At 41.0% G+C, this 17,956-nt stretch overlaps 1 protein-coding gene across 2 annotated transcripts in view; it reads right to left on the reverse strand.

Moving 5' to 3' along the window:
- LOC139409555 (insulin receptor b) overlaps positions 1-17,149 on the reverse strand; it is a 166,116-nt gene extending 148,967 nt beyond the window's left edge. The window contains exon 1 of one of the 2 annotated variants that reach the window (XM_071154869.1): positions 15,960-17,149. In XM_071154869.1, the coding sequence (XP_071010970.1) occupies positions 15,960-16,038 (79 nt within the window). In that variant the 5' untranslated portion in view covers positions 16,039-17,149. The remainder of the gene's footprint in view (positions 1-15,959) is intronic. The other variant, XM_071154868.1, reaches the window with a different exon arrangement.
- Positions 17,150-17,956: the final 807 nt, after the last annotated feature.

Genomic DNA, 17,956 nt, shown 5'->3' on the forward strand with positions numbered 1-17,956 from the left:
CACAGGGCGCCAGTGGCGAATTTGCCAATCTTGGTGTTCTCTGGCAAATGCCAAACGTCCTGCACGGTGCTGGGCTGTAAGCACAACCCCCACCTGTGGACGTCAGGCCCTCATACCACCCTCATGGAGTCTGTTTCTGACCGTTTGAGCAGACACATGCACATTTGTGGCCTGCTGGAGGTCATTTTGCAGTGCTCTGGCAGTGCTCCTCCTGCTACTCCTTGCACAAAGGCGGAGGTAGAGGTCCTGCTGCTGGGTTGTTGCCCTCCTACGGCCTCCTCCACGTCTCCTGATGTACTGGCCTGTCTCCTGGTAGCGCCTCCATGCTCTGGACACTACGCTGACAGAAACAGCAAACCTTCTTGCCACAGCTCGCATTGATGTGCCATCCTGGATGAGCTGCACTACTTGAGCCACTTGTGTGGGTTGTAGACTCCGTCTCATGCTACCACTAGAGTGAAAGCACCGCCAGCATTCAAAAGTGACCAAAACATCAGCCAGGAAGCATAGGAACTGAGAAGTGGTCTGTGGTCACCACCTGCAGAACCCCTCCTTTATAGGGGGTGTCTTGCTAATTGCCACCTGTTATAATTTCCACCTGTTGTCTATTCCATTTGCACAACAGCATGTGAAATGTATTGTCAATCAGTGTTGCTTCCTAAGTGGACAGTTTGATTTCACAGAAGTGTGATTGACTTGGAGTTACATTGTGTCGTTTAAGTGTTACACTGCTCAAAAAAATAAAGATATATATATATATATAAGCAAATACATTATTTTTACTTAAAGCGGCAATAAGCAGTAGGGGGAAAATTTACAATAAAGGGACTCCTCCCCTGGTAAAGTGAAAAGCTGAGGGATGGGGCTGGAGAAATGTCACCACTCTCAAATTCATAGAGCTATGGGTGTAAGGATTGACCCTCCGTGATATCAAAACTTAGTTTGAACCATGTTTTGGGGCAATATAGTGTTTGTTTACAAATGTTGAACAAACTTTTAAAATTTTGGGTTCCAATTGGGTGCGACAGTTGAACTAAACTCAAGAGGCATTTACCAGTTGTATTCTGGCATTTACCAGTTGTATTCTGGCATTTACCAGTTGTATTCTGGCATTTACCAGTTGTATTCTGGCATTTACCCGTTGTATTCTGGCATTTACCAGTTGTATTCTGGCATTTACCAGTTGTATTCTGGCATTTACCAGTTGTATTCTTCAAGATTCAAGGGTTACATATAATTTATCCGTCCATGGATATAGCAACTGCTGGTTGCCCCTTTAAGACCTCTCCGTGCATTTGTCTCTATTTAACCAGGTAAGTCCTTGAGAACACATTGTATTTCACAATAACAACCTGACCAAGACAAAGATCAATGAAGCGTGCAGCAAGACAAGCAGACAAGTGACAAGGTCACTGACAAAGCAGACAATTCTTAAAAACACCCTTAACTCAAACTCTGAACAGTTAACGTGGTAAACAAACACACAGTTATAACTACTGTAGGGCGGGCACACAGGTGACCTGAAAACAATTAGCATACCTGTGTTCTTCTCCACATGGAGCAACCCACCAATGAGGGGCCTCCAGCTGAAGCGTGTGTAAACTCTGTGTGTAAACCTGGTGTATATTCACCTCCCGAAGGATCTGCGCTGTGTCTGTTCTGTTTTCTAGAATGACATCACTTTATTTAACTCTTTCTCTTAATTAAAAGGGAAACTGAAGATCAAGTAGAACTATTGTTTTAGTGTCAAACTACTCCACCTATGCAAATAACTGAAATTGAAGTGTGCAGGCAGGGCCACAAATTCTTAAAAAAAAACATGGATATTAAATCAGTTAAATAAAAAGGCCCCCAAAAAAAAAAACATGTTTTACTTCAAACCAAAAAAAAAAAACATAAGTAGACAAAAACAAAAACTTTAAAAATATATTTTCTCTCTAAGATACATTCTTCCTCAGATTAATCTGGGAAAACATTTTTTTAATTAATTTTTTTTTAACGACACTTAGCATTCCAGTTTGATCGGTTGATTTCTGACCCATCGCATTTCAAAACAAATCAATGAATCATCATAGCGTAATGAAGCTATTTATTCTGACCTACGCTCCTCCGGTCGCATCATTTTTCAAGTCATCCTAACCATATTTACTAAAAGGAGAAACAAAAGGAGGTATAACATTTTTTTATATATATATATATAAATAAACATTTATTCAGCCACAAAATAAAACAAATTGCCATTCCCCTCTTAACTACGTTGAAAGGTTTAATGACAGAATAGTATCATACAGATTTTATGACCAAGCACTTGAGGGTCTGGGTGAGCCGGTGCTGAGGAATATACATCACTGTAGCAGGAAACCGACAAGAGAGGAGAGGGAAACGGGTTGAGAAGGGTGTATGGGAGAGACCAAGAGCAGTGGGTTTATCTAATTACACTACCATCGGGAGACATAGGCTACATAGATAAGGCCCTATAAAAATCTGTGTTGCAGACGGAATCCAGACATTAAAACCAAACTTAGTAGAAAAATCAACTAGATGTATTTTTAAAAACACATTTAAGTGCCCAAGATAAATCATAAGATATGAACAAAATGCATCAGGAGCTAGGTTTACATCCAATTGGAGACAGATTTTAATGTGAATATTCAAAAATATGCTTTATGCACATTTTTCCCACCAGAGATGGGTTTATCAAATAAACTTGTTGTGGATAAAAGTCTGATTAATGATGTAACGCACATTAAAAAAAATAACTAAGATGTTAAAAATGGGGTTCCATTACATTTTACAACTCTACTAAGTGGTTGTCCAAAACAAATTGCCGTTATATAGTAAAAATGTGCCCCCTCTGGTATTGGCAGGTACGCTCCCACCCAACAGCATGCAGATACAGTCTGGGTTCAGCCTACATGAGATTTAAAAAAAATGTCAAACTGTAGCCAAGCATCAATCATCCATGTCACCAGAATAAGACCTTTGACCTTTGAAAGGGAGAATCAAAAGTTCATCACCCTGTGAAGTGCATCATATCTTATTTCATCGGTAGACTAATAAACTCCATGGTTTCCATGAATCCAAGTTTACTTCAATATGATAATGGTTATTTATACCAATATTTGCGCTTAAGTTTCTACCACCATTTCTCACAATTCATTTTACAAAACACAACCTTGTCAAGCAACATATGGAAATTTTTCCGACAAATTTGCTGTTTCCATCAGGCTTGTCGTGACATTTCCTTTTTATCCGACATGTAGTTTACTCTCGTAAAAATGTTGGATTGAAAACCTGGTTAGTGATTTGTATTTTTCCTGCAACTTTCTTAAAACGGCTCAGGAATGCTCTCGTCCGTGTTTGCCGTGCGTGCGCTTAATCGTTGTATAGCCGTTAGCGATGATGCTAATGACAACCTTCTCCTGGTAGATGGAAAGACTACCCCAAAACCCTTCGCAATTAAATGCTAACTACCAAGTAGACTATACCTACCTGGCAGAACAATATCATGATTATTTGCATCAATCCAGTGGCCATTCGTTTAGCAAACGATTGTCTTTAACAGCTGTACAGTCACAATAAAAAAAGGGTAACTACACCCAAAAATCTAAAAATGGCATCTATTTTTCCCCCAGACTCCTGATGTGGTTGAAGCATTGTTGTGGACTTGGGAGAAGAAAAAAAACAAACATTTTAGGTTCTACAAAAAAAAAAAAAAAAAAAAAAGAGAGATTGAGTTCAAAACCCTGAAAAAAAAAATGGTGAAAACTAATTCTATAGGACCCTACATACACAAACAAAATACGATAATCCAGAAAGTAGCACACAATCACTGTTTCAAAATGTTGTGACTTATTTAAGCCATTTTATTTTATATTGACTTATTGGATCTCAAACATGAGTTCTGACTTTTAAGATGAGCCTGTTGTTGTTGTTTTTTTTAATAAGGAATTCATTCACTCATTCAATGCCCTAATCAAGCATTATCTTCACAACTCAGGCAACATATCATTATTACACAGCCCATTGACTTCTACAATTGTCCTAATTGTATTAATTATCCATGTTCATTTATAATTTTCACTGCCATGATCAACCCTTCCTCCTCTCCCATCAGCAGCAGCACACGGCAGTCAGGCCTGCAGTGGTTAACAACAGAGTAGGGCCTGCAGTGGTTAACAACAGAGTAGGGCCTGCAGTGGTTAACAACAGAGTAGGGCCTGCAGTGGTTAACAACAGAGTAGGGCCTGCAGTGGTTAACAACAGAGTAGGGCCTGCAGTGGTTAACAACAGAGTAGGTAGGGCCTGCAGTGGTTAACAACAGAGTAGGTAGGGCCTGCAGTGGTTAACAACAGAGTAGGTAGGGCCTGCAGTGGTTAACAACAGAGTAGGTAGGGCCTGCAGTGGTTAACAACAGAGTAGGTAGGGCCTGCAGTGGTTAACAACAGAGTAGGGCCTGCAGTGGTTAACAACAGAGTAGGGCCTGCAGTGGTTAACAACAGAGTAGGGCCTGCAGTGGTTAACAACAGAGTAGGGCCTGTAGTGGTTAACAACAGAGTAGGGCCTGCAGTGGTTAACAACAGAGTAGGGCCTGCAGTGGTTAACAACAGAGTAGGGCCTGTAGTGGTTAACAACAGAGTAGGGCCTGTAGTGGTTAACAACAGAGTAGGGCCTGCAGTGGTTAACAACAGAGCAGGGCTGCAGTGAGGCAAAGGTCCACTTTTCAGTCATATGACAGACCTCAAAATACCCCACCCCAGCTACCATGCCCCCCCCCCCCCCCCCCAGCCTTGTTTTGCCCTCAGCCTTGTCTGCCAAAAGGGCTTCCAACCCGGCTCGGCATTACAAGCTTGGCTTAACTTGGATTTTATAGTGTGAAGTCATTGACAGTTAAAAACAGGGCATATAGAAAAAGCAACAAGCAACATCTCAGATTGTTCTAGGATGGCGTAACGGGGCTGTGTGTGGGATTCCCTTTTCCAACCGCATTTCAATGCAGTGATTATGGCCTTAGATAAAAAAGGCACACTTTCCTATCTAGGAATCCCCAGACTTGTGAAGGAAGGAAGGCATCAATGACACCACTAAGTCAGACATAACATCATATTTCCATGACAACATAATTCACAACAAACTTAAGAAAAGCCAGGGAAGGAATCCATTAATTTGACAAAATAATTACATAAACTTTTATTTTACTAAAAAAACTTTATTTTAGCTGAAAGTCCCATTGAGACCAAGGGAGCCATACAATATTAGGAGAGAGGTAGGGGAAACTAGGCCTACACTCCCACTGAACAGACAACATGGGGATGTTTTGGTTTTCCTCCTCACAACCAAACGGTTGCTGTCAGTGATGTATAGCAGGACTCAAAAGGGAAGCTTGTGTTTTTCCTTCTCAGGGCTGATCATTAAGTGTACACGGAGCGCGAGAGGAAGGTCTCGCTTTTAAAACACACACAAACAAAAATCATACATTTTGACTACGAGATGGGAGGAGTTGAAATGGGTAATTAGAGAGAACGCAAGAATTAGAGACCCAAAACAAGAAAGATTTAGGAAGAGGACTGAACAGTCAATTTACTTTACAATACACTAATATACTATTTCCCCCATAAACACAGTCGAAGGACAAGGAAGTCCTTAACTTCACAACCCTTGCGATTATTACATGATGACCAAGTGGCTCCGAACGCGCCATTGTGTGCACCCCCCACCCAGACTCGTTCATGACACGCAGGTTAAAATACCAACTGTGAACCAACTATATTAATTTGCGGACACGGCGAAATAGGGTGGTGGTGGTCCTTACATCGTGTCAGCCGGTGATTATCAAGATTATCAACTGCCGATCTCACAGTAATTAACCGTTAATTAACATAAACACATTTAGCATCTCCTGGCTTCCACGCGTAGCCTACAAGACACTGACGCAGACCTCCGGAACATCAACAATTTAAACAGTCCATTTAATATAGCCTACACCTTCACAATAAATCCATTTAATATAGCCTAAACCAGGCATTCCCAAACTGGGGCAATGCAGCCGGCAGTACGCAAAATAAAAATGTGATTCACATAAAAAAAAATATTTTTAAATATATATATATATATATATTTTTTTTTTAAGTTAACTTTTTCAAACAGTACATTTATATTTTCCTATTGGGCTATACATTTTGGGTAAGTTTTTTTTCCCTCTCCTGAGTAGCCTCGTTTCACTGCCAAAAATCAAATTAAGCCATCTAGTGTTCAGCGAAATAACAACACAATAACAAATACAGGTAGCCTTGTCAAATAATTAACATCCAATCACATTAAGCGGTACTCATCCAATCACATTAAGCGATACTCATCCAATCACATTAAGCGTTACTCATCCAATCACATTAAGCGTTACTCATCCAATCACATTAAGCGTTACTCATCCAATCACATTAAGCGTTACTCTCTCGGACATTTAGAAACATGACAATTTGATAAATAAGCCACGGGAGTTTGTTGAGCGAGAATAGAGATGACTTTCCAGTAGTAAGACATGTATAAAATCAACAGATACCATTAATAAGAAGGGGCTAGAAGTGTCTTATATGGTGAGCTACTGAGTGGCTAGGACAGGCAAGCCCCATACTATTGTGGAGGACTTAGTTCTTCCTGCTGCCGTGGATATGGCTGGACAATGCTGGGGGAAAAGGCAAAAAAAACCTATACAGACAATGTCTTCATCAAACAACACTGTTTCACGACTCATCAGTGAGATGGCAGGGAATGTTTTGAAACAATTACTGCTTCGCATACAAGCCAATGAATTATATGCGTTACAGCTGGATGAGCCAACAGACGTGGCGGGTCTGGCACAGCTCCTGGTATATGTCCGTTACGTTTATGGGGGGGTCAATTAAGGAAGACATCCTCTTCTGCAAACCACTGGAAACCAGGACAACAGGAGAGGATATTTTTAAAGTACTGGACAGCTTTGTGACATCAAATGGACTTTGGTGGTCAGGATGTGTTGGCGTCTGTACTGATGGCGCAAAAGCCATGACGGAGACAAAGTAGAGGGGTAACGCGCTTGCAAGCTGTTGCTCCCGACGCCACTTGGGTACACTGCAGCATCCAGAGAGGCTCTTGCTGCCAAGGGAATGCCTGACAGCTTGAAAGACATTTTGGAGACCACAGTGAAAATGGTTAACTTCGTTAAAGCAAGGCCCCTGAACTCTCGTGTATTTTCTGCATTATGCAATTATATAATTCACTTGTCTGACTGCTTGCATGATGACAAGTTTCTCACACAAGTGGCCTATCTGGGTGATGTTTTTTTCTGGCCTGAATGATCTGAATCTAGGATTACAGGGACTCTCCGCAATTATATTCAATGTGCGGGACAAAACTGAGGCGATGATTAAGAAGGCGCTCTTTTCTGTCTGCATTAACAAGGACAACACACAGGTCATTGTGTGCAAATGAACAAGCTTACAATGTCAAATGTGATATAGCGAAGCACCTGAGTGAGCTGGGTGCGCAATTACGCAGGTACTTTCCTGAAACGGACGACACAAACAACTGGATTTGTTATTCCTTTCATCGGCCGATGTCTAGTGTAACACCGATGTGCAAAACCGATGTGAAAGCGGACGTGCCTACCTACATAACGTAGGTACATAGCGTAATAACGCCACAGGAAAAATTTTGCGCGACACGTGCAACACAGCATTCCTAACCTGGCCCACAATGTCTGCTGTGTGGATCGAGCAGCCAACAAGTCCAGCAGTCATTTGAAAGAGTAACAACATTTCCGCGAGACAACTCAAAAGGCGAAATCCATTAAAGCCAAGATAATGGAATTCCTTGCCCTTGACAAACAACCGTTCTCTGTTGTGGGTGATGTTGGCTTTTGCTGTCTGGTCGTTCAACTGCAACTTCTGGAGTAGTTAGCATTAGCTTGGTACCTAGCTAGCACCAAGTCGAATGGTGCTTTAATGCCAACGCGGTATTGTGAACACATTGTTTGTGTCCGATGTTTGCAGACTTTTTTCTTAATTTTTTTATACAGCTTCGACAGTGCTACTGTATCTTTTTTGACACAAAGACCCCAAAGGGCGTTCCATAGCAGAGACCCCAAAGGGCGTTCCATAGCAAAGACCCCAAAGGGCGTTCCATAGCAGAGACCCCAAAGGGCGTTCCATAGCAGAGACCCCAAAGGGCGTTCCATAGCAGAGACCCCAAAGGGCGTTCCATAGCAGAGACCCCAAAGGGCGTTCCATAGCAGAGACCCCAAAGGGCGTTCCATAGCAGAGACCCCAAAGGGCGTTCCATAGCAGAGACCCCAAAGGGCGTTCCATAGAAATCCTGGTTGAGAATGAAACAACTGAACAATGAAACAGCACAGCGAGTAAATGAAAGAAATAGGTTTTGATGATGTTTTCTGGTAATGGGGACATACGTAAATACCAACAAAATAACTTATTTGTCAGTGTGGTGTGTGTGTGTAACCTTTATTTAACTAGGCAAGTCAGTTAAGAACAAATTCTTATTTACAATGACGGCCGACCCCAGCCAAACCTGGACCAATTGTGCACCGCCCTATGGGACTCCCGATCTCAGCCGGATGTGATACAGCCTGGATTCAAACCAGGGACTGTAGTGACGCCTCTTGCACTGAGATGCAGTGCTTTAGACCGCTGCGTCCGTGTGTGTGTGTTAACTATTTAATTGTACTAGAATGCTTAAAAGACCGCTAACATTTTAAACGGGCACAGGCCTTGAATTTCCCAGTGGCATCCCCTTTGTGTGGTCATAATGCCTCCTAAAAAAAAAAAATGTCATGGCTTGCGGCCAGTGCCCGTTATGCCCTTCGGCTAAATCTAATAATTATAATTCCATTCTCCCGGTTGCCAATGACCGTGTTCCGTTGCACCTCTCACAGATCTCTCAATTCTTATTAGCCAATGCCTGTCAAGTAGGCTACAAGTGAAGACACGTTGAGGACGCAACTGCACGCGCCCTTTTCAAATTCCAAGTCTCATAATGAAGAGGTTAGAAGAACTGTCCACGTTTACTTGTACGAAAGTTTAATCCTTCTGTGTGAGAAACAAATATTCCAAACATAGTCTGGGACAGTTGCGGAACGCGATAGATCCTAGATTAATACAATAATTTGCATTAAAAAAATATATAATTTAAAAACAATGAGGCTGATGCAGCAGATCAGAACGTTTAGCTTAAAAAGGTTGATAGCCTAATAGTTCTTCACATTATACGTGCAACAATGTGCACGCGGCAGTAGGCTAGAAGGGAAAACGTTTCAAAATGTAATCAATTAGCGGGGGAAACATCTTTCTCAAAAAGTGACTGCAAATGCAATTAAGTAATGCTTTATTTTAAAAAAAGGTGCATTTTTTGTTGTGAAAATGATCTTCCCCCGACTTGGAACTCACGCGCCAGTTATGTACGCCAGTTAGGCTCTACACGGATTGTAAAAGCAGAATAAATGTGTTTAATTTTAAGACTATTTGTGACACAAAACCTATAGGCCTATGGGCTAGAGTACATGAGGTATGGTGGGATGATGATTTGAAAAAGAAGCCTAGTTACCGTGGAAACGGTCACGTGGAATTTGACTGCGGTCTTTGTGACCGCTGGTGGTGGTGGTAATACGGTCACCATAACAGTAATAGGTCTAAACAAATAGTTTAACCAATAGTGCAAAAAAGGTATTAGGTGAACAATAAGTTAAATAAAACGACAAGCTATATACAGTAGAGAGGCTATATACAGTAGCGAGGCTACATACAGACACTGGTTAGTCAGGCTGATTGAGGTAGTATGTACATGTAGATATGGTTAAAGTGACTATGCATATATGATAAACAGAGAGTAGCAGTAGTGTAAAAAAGGGGGTGGTGGGACACAATGCAGATAGCCCGGTTAGCCAATGTGCGGGAGCACTGTTTGGTCGGCCCAATTGATGTACATGAATGTATAGTTAAAGTGACTATGCATATACGATAAACAGAGAGGTAGCAGCAGCATGAAATACACATGAAATATTCATGCACAGTTGGCCTGCTGGTGTCCTGGGAGATAAACGTGAGGTTGTCATTTTACCTGAAACACATATGGTCATATTTCTTTGTATTTTTTTTTTTTCAGGACCTTTGTAGAATTTTTACACGGAGTCACAAAATAATAATGTAATAATGTAATAATAATAATAATAATAATGTGTACTCTACACAGACAATTAATCCACAGTGGAAACCTAGTCAGTTATTCTCCCCGTTCATTCTTCTTCTGTGGATTTTATATGGAGGTTGGCATGGCAACCAACTGGACTAGAAGGCTGGACCTCGTTCATCTGTCAATCATCCACATGGGTATATGCTCATAAAAAAAAATATTTAAAAAAAACATTGAGTGGCTGGGAGATGCGGGACTTGTAGTGTCTCAAACGTCTAAAATAGAACCGAGTTCTACGCAGACACCCGTTGTCGCAAACAAACCGTTTCTGTGAAATGATTGAAAAAACGTTAATGTGTACATATATTTTGCACCGGACGCAACACAGGCGGTTTGGGCAGCATGTTAGGCTATTGCCTTTGTTAGATTTCCATCTGTTGCATTTGCCTGTAATAATCTAAGACTTTACGCCACACAATTAGGCTACTTATATAGAATCAAAACAGGTTCAGGGAAAACGCAACTATTCAGGCAAAACAATGGCTCAGGCTTTCGTTCATAAACTGTAGCTAAGTAAACAAAGTAATTGCATGAACACTGCTTATTTATAATAATTTATTACACTATGTGTTTGTATAAAATACATGTGGCTGAATGTGATCAGACAGACTGTTTAGCTACAGAAAATGACCATATGTAGCCTAGGTACAGCCACTACCCATGTTTTGCTGAGTGGCGACCATTTTGTGTTCCCTCCAGTGAGGCTGTCAACATCACATCGACCATGAGGAGGGCCAACAACTGAACGTGATGATTTAAGGTTTCCTTTATGAAAACAGCTGAACCTCCCGTTCTCCTTCCACATCCAGACCATAGGCTGCTACAACACGTTTTCCCCTGTCACAAATAATGTTTTTCACAGCTCACATTTCCTACCACTACGAATCAGAGAAACGGACCAAAGAAAATATCCTGGGGCACAATTCTTTACTTGCTTCGTAATACCCATGCATGTTCCTACATGGGTAGCCTATTCACTGTTATTCAAGAACATGGAGGAGTGGGCATAGATAGACAGGACACCCCAAACCCAGAGAAGCCAGAGAGAAAGGCCCACCTCGGAGACTCCCAGGCAAGGACATGCTGTTCACATGCTAGATCACCAATGTCGAGATCCATGGCCCGGAAAAAGGTCAGCACAGCAGAGAGCCAAACCTGCAGACATCAGGCTGTGGTCTACCTACAGGGTGGCCCACTTCAAAAACACATTCCACACGCACAACATTGTGGGAAAATATGTGCCTGAGGTTCCCAAACAGGGGCCACGGGAGAGTCAACACAAAAAAACAATAGACACACTGCCTTCGGTTCCCAGAGCGAATCAAATGACCCTCCTTTCCCATTTCTTTGTTCAGCCGTTCACCAAAGGCGTCAGTCACTGTTTAACACCGTGTTTCTATGGAGTGTTTTTATAAAGGGGGAGGGGATTCCCAATTTCCTATCCAAGACTATTAGTTAACTCTACAAAATGGAGAGACATTTCTTTTTAAAAAACAATTTTGTTGTGGTCACCTGAATAAAATAAAATTAAACTATGAGCACATACTATGAATTAATTGGTTGGTTCATGGAATGATTCACTTTATGGGGCTTGGGGTTGTGAGTGACGAGCCGACGCTCTGGAATATCCCCCCCCCCGCACCACCACTTCCTACAGAGATTCACTCACAAGTCTGAGAAGAACAAGAAAGGGACCAGGCAGGTGTTACACAACTAGTTTTTCTTTCCGTTACACAGCAGCGAGACAGCGGTTGCTTCGTGGATAGAGACTCTATGGTAGTGTTCCATCTCCTCCATACCTAACGTGTCCTGTGTGACAAACAGACACAATCAACAGCAGCATATTGCGCCAGAAAAACACACTATATTGTGTTATCGTTCAGACCCTTATGCACCTCGGTGTGGTTTAGATATCGATACACAATCTCTTCTGCATCAGAATTATGAGACAAATGGCAATATAGACTACAGTAATATACATGCAACTACAGCTCAAAACATCCAGCTATTTTGTACTGTTTTTTTTGTGTGTTTTTCTTCTTTTTTTTTTACATTTAATGCCAAATATGGTCACTTCCCACAGAATTCAGTCAATCAGGAACAAAACAGCCCTTGACATATGCGCCAACCCCCCAGAAAGAGATAGCAGCCGTCCTCTAGCAGGGCCCCTCTCTGCAGAAGAAGCCGTTTTCTCTGCATACATGTGTAAAATACCCAGAAAAAAATCTCCTTTGAACTATGGAGCAGTTTAAAGTGAGACAACACTAATGGGATGAGGTTTTTGTCAAATGGCAGATACACCCCAACTGTCCCCGGTTTGGTTGTAACACAGAAAGGAAGAGGGCGCAACAGTAAAACAGAGAAGACTAAAAGTTAGAGACTACTTGTCAGATGCTTTGTTGGATCAGCAGAGAGATCCTTACTAGCCAAATGCTTGACATAACCTAAGCATGAGACACACCAAGACTGCCGATAGGTACTCAATCACAGTGAGAGGCGGTTCCTTCTCATGCTAGAACAAAAGCGGTACCTGATGTGTGACGACCCGATAGCTACAAACCTATCGCAATGCTCGTCTGTGGCCCAACAACTTGACTTTGAGCCAATCAGAGAGCATGAACCTCAAACAAATAAAAAGGGGGGGGGGGGGGGGGGGAAATAGCATTTTCCCCATACATCCACGGATGAGCCAGTCACACTTCATATACACAATATAGCTAGCTGTACACAGACAACAACAAAAAGACTTCATCCAAGATAGTTAACCACTGTTGCTAGTATTGACGTTATAATTCAATCACAATGGATTAGATAGCTTCCATGGAAGAGCTGCCATTGTTAGTGCAGTGTCCCTAACGTTAGCTAGCTGTCTAAACATTTGGCTATGGGCTGGCACTGTCAGTATGAGATAATGGAGAATGAATTAAATGGTTTCTTTGTTGTTATCTAGCTGTGGCCACCTGGCTGTTATCAACTAAATTAACAGAGATTGCTTAGACTCTAGACCATAAGCAATATGCATGGATATGCATTGCCAAACAACGCTACTGCCACCTTCTGGTTTGGAGTATTTTAAGAAGTGACTGACGACTTCCAAGGTCTTTGCTGTGTGAACACAAAAGAGATTTGACTGCCGACACTCTGTTAAGATGTGCTAAGTACTGTCGGGCAGGCAAACGTTTGACAATCTTGTGTGTGAGCTTTAAGTTTATCTAAATATAAAAAGAGAGACATTGAGATGTGTTCCCTTCATTGGGCCATCACAGTAATCCCTACTAGACTAATGTTAACAAATGGACTCTTATGTTCTAGAATGTTCTAAAGTGGATATGTTAGTATTTATGTCTCGGCCTTGCGGAGAAGCAAACAGAGCATCGCTGGAACAGGGAAACCAGACTGGCCATGTTGAGTGCGGTTTACGGTACATTATTCAATCATTTAATTACACTGCAGTGTCAATGAACACCTGCGTTGCTGATAAGCTAAAATAAAACTTGGATCTATTTACGATGACCAACCCCCCCCCCCCCCATCTACTCATTGGTTTTCACAAGCATATAAACCCACGTGAGTGATGAAAAATGAACAAGAGATTAATCAAAGTTAAAACTATGATTCTCTCATTTATCTATGGATTAATCGTCCTAGTAGAGAAAACCACATTTTGTATGACTCCGGGTCAAAGGGTTAGGGTTATGACACTGAAGCTGATAGGACTCCAGGTCAAAGTTCGACAAATACCCAGCAACAAGAGGACAACATTCAGTCGAGGTAAATTAACAACCAACAATCCAATGTTTTATCTCCCAGGACAAAATTGTTAGCCACAGCAAGCTAGCTAAAATGTCCATGAACATTTTATTTGTTTCAAATCAACATACCAAGGTGTAACAGATAGCTATAGAGAAATGTGTAAAGATTGTAAGTTAGATATTTTCATGAGGTTACATTTTGGGTGTAGCACAACAACAAAAAACAATACCACAGCCAAGACTAAAAATAGCTACTTCAGATACACTCATCTAGGAAATATTCAATTTTACTAGAAAACTTTTGGGGAAAATATGTAGGGGGGGGGGGGGGGGGTCTGGTGAGGCACTTTATCTTGTACCATGTCATCATAATTGTGCATGGCTCCGAGTCATGCTAATAACATCTACTGAATGGAATGGTACATTTGACCACACTTATTTCACGGTTGTCTGGTAATCCACCTAATATGGTGTGCCTGTGTATGTTTTTTTTTTTACAAACATGTATTATTCTGGTGACTTCAGATGTTTAAAATGAAATAGTTCCAGTGAAGCTCGGAGTACAGTTAGCCATTAGCCAGCCTCTTTACATTATAAAGTAGGCCAAGTTCGCAGAGCAAAGGTAGTAAGTAACCTTAAATACAGCCTAAATACAACAGCAACAGTTGTTAAGTTTTGTTTCTTCTTATTGTAATTACATAGTTGAGCAGTTCGATATATTGTTTTTATCCTGCAGTTCAATATTCAAACTATGCCATCTTTAGGATGAAACAACAACGTGTCACTTGTCACAGATTTTTTTTTTTAACATGTTCAAATAACATTTATTTAACTAGGCGAGCCAGTAAAGAACAAATTATTATTTACAATGACGGCCTACCCCGGCTAAAACGCTAACAACGCTGGGCCAATTGTGCATCGCCCTATGGGACTCCCAGTCACGGCTGGTTGAGATACAGTCTGGAATCGAACTAGGGTCTATAGTGACGCCTCCAGCACTGAGATGCAGTGCCTTAGACCGCGTGTGCCACTACGGGAGCCCACTTAACTACAGGCATGGACTAAAGCCCAAAAGACTGCATTAAAGGTGAATCCTGAGCTGAAAAGGTTTGGATCAATACACAGGGAAAACGTACAACAGCTATGAAGGCACTACAGAGAGTGGGTTCTATATTTTTCTGCTGCAATAAAGCTAAAGGATAGAGCCTGTATACTTTAAAATGTAATGGTTGCACATGCCACCATGATACGCCTTGTTTTTCAAACAAAGTGTATCATAAAACAAGAAATAGGAGATATAGTTAAAGGGTGCCTGGAATCTTGTTTTGTTTCCTCCATAGTAAACATCCTCACACTCACAGTAATTGTCCGACACATGGTGAGCGTGTGAATGTGAAAATTATTTCAGGCATTTCTTCTGAGATGGGCATAGTGTTTGTTATTAATCCTGCGTTTATGGGGATTTCATGGACCTTCATAACGTTGGCTAAATGTGTTTACATTTCCAGCTACAACGTGAGTGTGCGTAGCAAGTCACCATGAAGGGGCCTACGCGTGCAAGCGAATTATACAATTTCCTGTTTAGATGTTCTGCAACAGACCACCCTAGTCCATATCAGGAGCTAATCTGGCCCTCGGGTTGACGCATCCATGACAGGCCTCAATAATATATTTAAGAGTGGCCGTGGCTATTCTTTAATAACTTTGCTAACAAATATTTGTAAAAACACCATGGGACGCAAATGTGTTTACTATAATTTAGGCAAAAATGGTAAAATGGTCAAACAATCATATTGTTTCAGTGACCACTGCATTGAATCCCTCATTTAAATTAAAACCTATTTTTTCCATGGGAATAACAAACACATGAAATTCGGTGCCTACAATGATGGTAGGATGGGTGGTGTGTAGAGAGTGAGTCACATGAATCATTAACCAGTATTGCATTTAGAATATAGCTGTACTTACTTTCTCCATGTGTTAGCCCACCATGACACACCATGTAGATACAAGTAACCAAAACAGCCGCTGAGGTCCCAAGCCGCATTGTGACTTCGATTGTTTTCTCTTATTTTTAGTGCATCCAAAAACGTGGGGGTTGTTTTGAAGATATCCAAAGTTTGTTTTAAAAAATGTGTTTCTAAGAAATGAAAACAAACAAATATTCAAAAAAAAGAGAGAGACGAGAACTAGTCCAGTTAGCCCCCCTTCAAAAGGGGCCGGGGGGGGTCCAATGTGGTTGTAACGTTATCTTGATATCTTCCCAGCTAATTTGGGTGATTTTGGATTATCCCTGAAACAAATGACCACTAAATAACGTGATATTGGGTTATGGCGATACATTTGCGAATAAAAAGCTTCATTTTCTCCACAATTATAAGGGATAGGTCACTTTCATCTGTTCTATATAAAAAGTCTTCAGATTCGAGAAAAATAAATCCCACAGTGCAAACTAAACTAGTAAAGAGGAACACGTCGGGATACTAACTACGGGCTCATTCCACGACAAAAGAGGTTACAATGTTGAAAATACATGGAATTAGCTATGGGCGGTCGTGCTTTTGGTAAAACACTCAGAGACCGTATTTTCATATAATAAAGCAAAACAAAAATGTTTAAATGCTTAGTAATATCGAAATATGTGTCCTCTTCTTTCCAAAAAAAATCCCCAGTTGTTTTAGCCGAATGTCTATCAACCCAATAACCTAACTAGCTAACATGAACTAGTTATAGTAATGGGATCGAGTTGGCTATCTTGCTGTAATCCACAGGTCGCTGATTGAGTGGTTCATGCACCTCCCAAGTATTTCCCCTTCTTCGCAGTATCACAGCAAGAACACCTTTTAAGACGTGCGAATAAAAACATGAACACATCCCCAGGAACTCCTTTGGATTCATGCAGGAAAAGGAAAAAACGCGGATAGCTTTTTCAACGACCTTCCTCTGAACTCCTTCAGTCACGCCACGACAAAAATGAAAACACCCATAAACAATAAACGTGATACAGCGAACGTTACTTTTAGCCATTAAACAAATAATAATCGCCGCTTCCAGCACATTGCTTCGAAGTGTGGAAAAACTTAGATCCCCGTAAACGGTACCTCTTTCAGGTTCCCCCCTTTTCGTCTCTTTCTGTGTCTATCCACCAGTAAACAAGTACTGCCAGTCAGCTGGGGCAGATAGGGGACGTTGGAAAACACGGACTAGAGCTAGTGCGAGAACCGCTGGGTAGTGCGGATTGGAGTGTATTGCACTATACAAAGCCCATCCATGAGCCTAACAAAATTCTCTTTGTGTCATCCAACCAAAAATATTATTAGAACGACAAAAACGCAATCATTCGGAGATGATAGACAATTTAAAATGAATGATTTGGAGTTATTTCTATTACTCCAGCCGGCACGTGTTCATAAAAATAAAAAAAATAAAAAAATGTTCATAGTAAATTGTAATTAAAAATCTTATCTGCCAAGTTGGCTATAAAACTACCAGATAAAGTGATAGGCAGCAGATGCATCTTTAATTTATAATTTGTATCAATATTTATTCTAACTAATGATTTCCAAATTGCACAAATGAATTATAGTTTAATTTGTTTAAGTATAGTGTAGATTCAAAGTAATAATGGGATGTTTTTTTTTAGCAGAGACTAGTATAAATAAATAGTCTTATCTCGACCCTGGAGGCAGGAAGGAAGCCTAGTATTGCCTTTAGCTTGGTACACAACAGTCCAGTCATTCAGTTTTGCATGACAAACACATCAGCATAACCCCAGTATTATCACCATGGATTTGACAACATTTTATGAGTGTGGGAGCTTGTTCATGATTAACATGGTGGTTGCATGCCTTGCATGCAGGACGTCTTTCTCTTCTGTGGTTGTTGTTTGAGGGCAAAGAAGTATTTCGAATCATCCAGGATCACATTTCGTCATCGTGTTGTTCAACCAAACCATTTGTCATGGT

The sequence above is a fragment of the Oncorhynchus clarkii genome, chromosome 5 (assembly GCF_045791955.1).
Source record: "Oncorhynchus clarkii lewisi isolate Uvic-CL-2024 chromosome 5, UVic_Ocla_1.0, whole genome shotgun sequence".
In the NCBI taxonomy this organism is placed as follows: Eukaryota; Metazoa; Chordata; class Actinopteri; order Salmoniformes; family Salmonidae; genus Oncorhynchus; species Oncorhynchus clarkii.